This window comes from Lolium perenne, chromosome 1 (assembly GCF_019359855.2).
Source record: "Lolium perenne isolate Kyuss_39 chromosome 1, Kyuss_2.0, whole genome shotgun sequence".
Lineage (NCBI taxonomy): Eukaryota > Viridiplantae > Streptophyta > Magnoliopsida > Poales > Poaceae > Lolium > Lolium perenne.
In genome coordinates this window covers 218,826,869-218,831,220 of record NC_067244.2, presented here as the reverse complement: position 1 = coordinate 218,831,220, position 4,352 = coordinate 218,826,869, and the positions used below count along the sequence as shown (strand labels likewise).

Genomic DNA, 4,352 nt, shown 5'->3' with positions numbered 1-4,352 from the left:
TCTATTAAAAAAAAAAGTTCACAAGCTTCTGGCCCTGCTCCCGATAGTATCACTAGGCCTAGAAGCCCACTGGGATACGCGGCCTTGACGGCCTCGTCCATTTCTGCCCACACGGGGCTGCGCGCAAGCGGAGGTTCTCACAGAAGATTAGTCCCATACCGCTACTTCGATAGCAATGCGCAACGAGCCGCTCTATAAAAGGAAGTCCGAGGCATCCATCTGAAACCACGCAGCTGCGCAGCGGGCACAAAGCGAACTATTCTTTCGCCTTTTACTAAAGAATACCGTGTGCACACTGCAATTAGCAGCATACGCTAATTTTTGAAGGGGATTCTCCTTTATTGGAGGGCCCCACAATCAAATTGTAAACTTTGTAATTATTAGGGGTATATATTTCTGTGGGAATTTAGTTTCATCTAAATCTCTAGTGAAGCAATTTCTTTTAAATTGTAACCCCCGATGTAATCAATAATGTACTCTGCTATCATTTAAATTCTATGAATCTTAGGCTGCAAGACAATGAAAACGTGATAAATTTTGGAGTTTACAAATTGTAGACTGTTCACTCATACACATAATTTTCCAAACTTTTAAAAATAAAGGGATGCTTGGGAACCAGAAATCCCTGCTCATACTACAGCCAGTTGTGCAGGTTTGAGGGATACTTCATCCAGTGGTGCAGGTTTGAGGGAGCACTGCCTCATTGGAAAGTAAACAACAGGACTACAGTCTACAGGAGCACTGCCTCTAAATTAATAAGGGACAAATTAATTACAACTCAAGAATTACAGTGTCCCTTTTCCCATGTACAACAAATAAAACTGAATCACCAAGGGATTTATATACAGGTGGACATCAACTTGAACACTAACACGTTTATCTCGCCACGCTACAACATCTCATCACTGAACTCACTAGTGTACATATAAGCAAAAACAACACGCACTTGCCGGTACAGACAGAAGGATCAACAAATCCTGCAGTTCACAACAAATCTGCATGAAGAAAGAATGCGTCTAAGCCTTGGTGTCACCTTTAGGTAGGCCAAGGAGAGACGGCCGGTAGAGGGATTGACGTTGTGCCATCTCAATTCTTTCCCTTGGATCATACATTGACTCATCTCGTATCGCCTGGAGAATTGAATTGGTACCAAGCTCCCTGCAAGTGTAGAAGAAATAAACACATTAAGGCAGCTGTAAAGGCAACAGACAGTACGGAAAAAAAAGGCAAAGTTGATAATCCAAGAGCATTCCAACCTCTTGATTAATATTTTGTAAAGTGTTTTGAGTATTGGGCACAACTCGACAGGAGCAACATGCTTCTTGGTTTCTGGATGCGTCACACTTAAGCTTCCTTGACTCAAGAGTTCATAGAATGCATTGACTGCAGAGACACCCTAAAAATGAAATATCACATAAACTTAGCATCACACTCTCGCAAAGCACAAACTCATCCATACAGTTACGCAAACTGTTCTTTATTAATTAAGGATAAACCACGAACCTGTATAGTCCCTTTGCCTTTGATGCTGTCCCCCATTTCCAGAGTCAGTTCTCCCTTAGCCAGTTTATGCCCATACCACGCATTACGACCTTTCAGAAGTGTGACATAAGTATCCGCTAATAATGGTCCAGCAAGCTTCTCAGGCTCCTTCGCTAGGAGGTGGGTGATGTATATCATTTCAGACGTGCAAAGTGAAAAGTAAACCGATTTGCTTGTTGCGCTCTCATTGGTCAGTGCTGCCACCATACCTACAAGAAAACGCGGTCTTCAGCAAAACCATTGCAATATTATGCCCCGAAATAGTAATGTAGGATGTGATAAGAAGATGTGCGCATAGGGGAACCAGTGAACCACATATCCCAATTCTCGTACATATAAATTAGAATGCTACACTGGTAGCTCCGACAAAGTTGCATATAGCAGCAAGCAGTGTGTGAAAGAGAAACATCAGTGCAAGATACATCAGGTTAAAATAGCATATTCCATGATAAGTGTAGGGTGTTTAACATAAGATTCCGACTATTTCCGGTTTTGTGTAAAATGGGCATAATTGTGTTCCACCTGAGTTTAAACATTAAGGCTCCAAATGATGATTTCAATTTCCCGGTCAACATATTATGAGGCATGTTCAAGTTCTCATTTGCTCAACAAAAAAAGATAGTAGTTAAGAGCGGAAACTTACCAGCACCAATGGCATATACGTTCTTTAAGCCACCCATGACTTCATGAGTAATGAGATCACTATTATCCCATACAATGAAATGAGGCTGCCTCAAAAAGTTAGAAAGAGGCTTCCTCCACTTGTCAGCTCCACATATGCGAGCATTTGCATACTCTTTGTTGTAAATTTCCGAAGCAATGTTAGGGCCTCCAAGATATAGAATGTTCTCCAATGGAACTCCAGCTACAGTAAAGTCCATGACCAACAAATAATGGTCAGAAAAACTAGTGACAAGTGTAGAACGAAGAAAAGCTTACAAAGGTACACGGTAAATTGACAGGGGAATTCTAATTCAGTAGAACAGAAGACATGGAGCATATCACAACATTTAGTGTAAAGAAAACAGTAAATTGCAACATTCAGTATTATTATTTTAGGTCAACAGAGAGCCGCCTGCCTGGGCTCCATTTTACTGAAATTAGATGCAACCAGTGTCTTAAACAACAGTTCAAACTATAAATGAAAGGTTCAGTACATTGTAATGCAGATAGTAAAACATTTGAAAAAAGAAGCCACTGTCTTAAACAACAGCGCAAACTAGAAATGAAAGGTTCAGTACTTTGTAATGCAGATAAAGCCTAATGATAGTACAATATGTATGCAGTTGCTTGCACCACCTAAAGGGATTGCAGAGGGACATAAGGATGGACATTGACAGCAAACCATTTAGTGGTAAAGCACTAACTAGCTCTTCGAATATTCAACAACAGACATAAAGAACGATGTCACATATAAGCGTGCACTAAGTATGAAGGAAACTAGGAACAGGTCAAGATTAGCCAGCAAATTTCATTAGGAACATTCCACAGAACTGTACTTTCATTCAGCTCAGCGGCTAGTAAATGTTGGTTTAAATGAAACTAGCAAACTCAATATCGGTTGAATGCAGTCAAAATAAACCTTCAATCAGATATGGTGGCCAAACATGAGCAGAGAACTCACTTGCATTGGCGATCATCTGTGTGGGGGTAATGATCCGCGGCACAGGGTCGAGCGAGGCCTCGATCCCCTTGGCCAGTGAGATGATAATGGGCGGGTTGATCCTCTCCTTCCAGTACCTCCCGATCTCCTCGAACACCTCCCTGGTCTCAGTGGACGGCAGTCCATTGACGACGATGTCGGCGTCCCAGACGGCCTCCTGCAGGTTGGTGACGACCTTGAGCGGGCAGAGCGGGGTGTCGACCATGTTGAGGCAGAATCCGTCGCGGAGGATCTCGTCGGCGTAGAGCGTGCGGTCCCCGAGCCGCGCCTCGACGTACTTGAGGTAGGCGCAGCGGCGGATGAGCCGGCGCAGGACGTCCTCGCGGGCGTTGATGACCTCGAAGAGGTGCTCGGCGGTCGCGCGGTCGACGGCGCGCCCGGCCCGGCGCCAGACCCGCACCTGCGCCTTGTCGCGGTGGTCGCGGCCGTACGCGTCCTGCAGCAGCGCGCAGAAGACGCTGCCCCACGCCCCCGCGCCCACGCCCGCGATCCGCACCGGGTCCCCCTCCGCCTTCCCCAGCTGCCGCCGCAGCTCGTCCAGCTTCCCCTCCGCCGCCGCCGCCGCCGCGCCGTTCCTAACTCCTCCGTTGGCGTAGCTCCCTACCATCGCGGCTAGCTCGAGGGGGTCGACGGGCGTAGGCTCGCGGGCCAGCTGAGCGAGAAGACACGGATGGACGGGTGGAGGTGGCGGTGTGATCGAGGGAGGGGGGGAATGCGGGTGGATTTGTGGGGGCTGGAGTTGCCGAAAAGCGCCGCTTAAATCCCCAGCTGTCCCGGCCGCGGCCGCCGCCCGTTTGAATTCCTGGTGCCGCACGGTTGGTGGCGGCGCCCGCCCCGCGCTCAGCTACTCCGGGCAGCTGGGGTTCCGTAAGGCAGTGAGTAAGAGCATCTCCACTCGTCCCCCCCGACGAGGCCCTCGAGCGACGTTTTTTCCATCCGGACGGCGAAATTCGGCCCAGTCGCGCCCCCGGTTCCTCGTTTTCGTCCGGATTTGACCCTTCATCCATCCGGCGAGCCCACGCCATCCCCGGCCCCCCGGGGCGCGCTCGGGGACTCCGGACGAAGCTAAACCAACCGCCCACGCCCACGTGTCTCCTCTTTCGTCCGGATTCCCCGAGCCATCCTCTTTTTCCCCGAGAAACGCCGC

The 4,352-nt window shown here is 48.2% G+C and overlaps 1 protein-coding gene and 1 non-coding gene across 2 annotated transcripts; one reads left to right on the top strand and one right to left on the bottom strand.

Annotated features, from left to right (window-relative positions):
* The first annotated feature begins 231 nt into the window (after positions 1-231).
* LOC127328028 (U5 spliceosomal RNA) lies at positions 232-350 on the top strand. Its single transcript, XR_007868936.1, has one exon. It is a non-coding gene; the product is annotated as a U5 spliceosomal RNA (small nuclear RNA).
* A 398-nt stretch (positions 351-748) lies between these two features.
* On the bottom strand, positions 749-3,827 carry LOC127327360 (probable glycerol-3-phosphate dehydrogenase [NAD(+)] 3, cytosolic). Its single transcript, XM_051354135.2, has 5 exons — positions 3,167-3,827; positions 2,186-2,407; positions 1,504-1,751; positions 1,257-1,396; positions 749-1,158 (listed from the first exon to the last, which is right to left on the bottom strand). The coding sequence occupies exons 1-5, from the start codon at positions 3,810-3,812 to the stop codon at positions 1,017-1,019; spliced, it is 1,398 nt and encodes a 465-aa protein (XP_051210095.1). The 5' UTR covers positions 3,813-3,827; the 3' UTR covers positions 749-1,016.
* Positions 3,828-4,352: the final 525 nt, after the last annotated feature.

Bases quoted from the DNA above. Each gene is read 5' to 3' on its own strand.
- LOC127327360 (XM_051354135.2), bottom strand. From the start codon at position 3,812: ATGGTAGGGAGCTACGCCAACGGAGGAGTTAGGAACGGCGCGGCGGCG. The intron at 1,397-1,503 runs GTTCGTGGTTTA...TTTCATTTTTAG, and splicing joins AAGGCAAAGGGACTATACAG to GGTGTCTCTGCAGTCAATGC. The intron at 1,159-1,256 runs GTTGGAATGCTC...CTACACTTGCAG, and splicing joins TACAAAATATTAATCAAGAG to GGAGCTTGGTACCAATTCAA.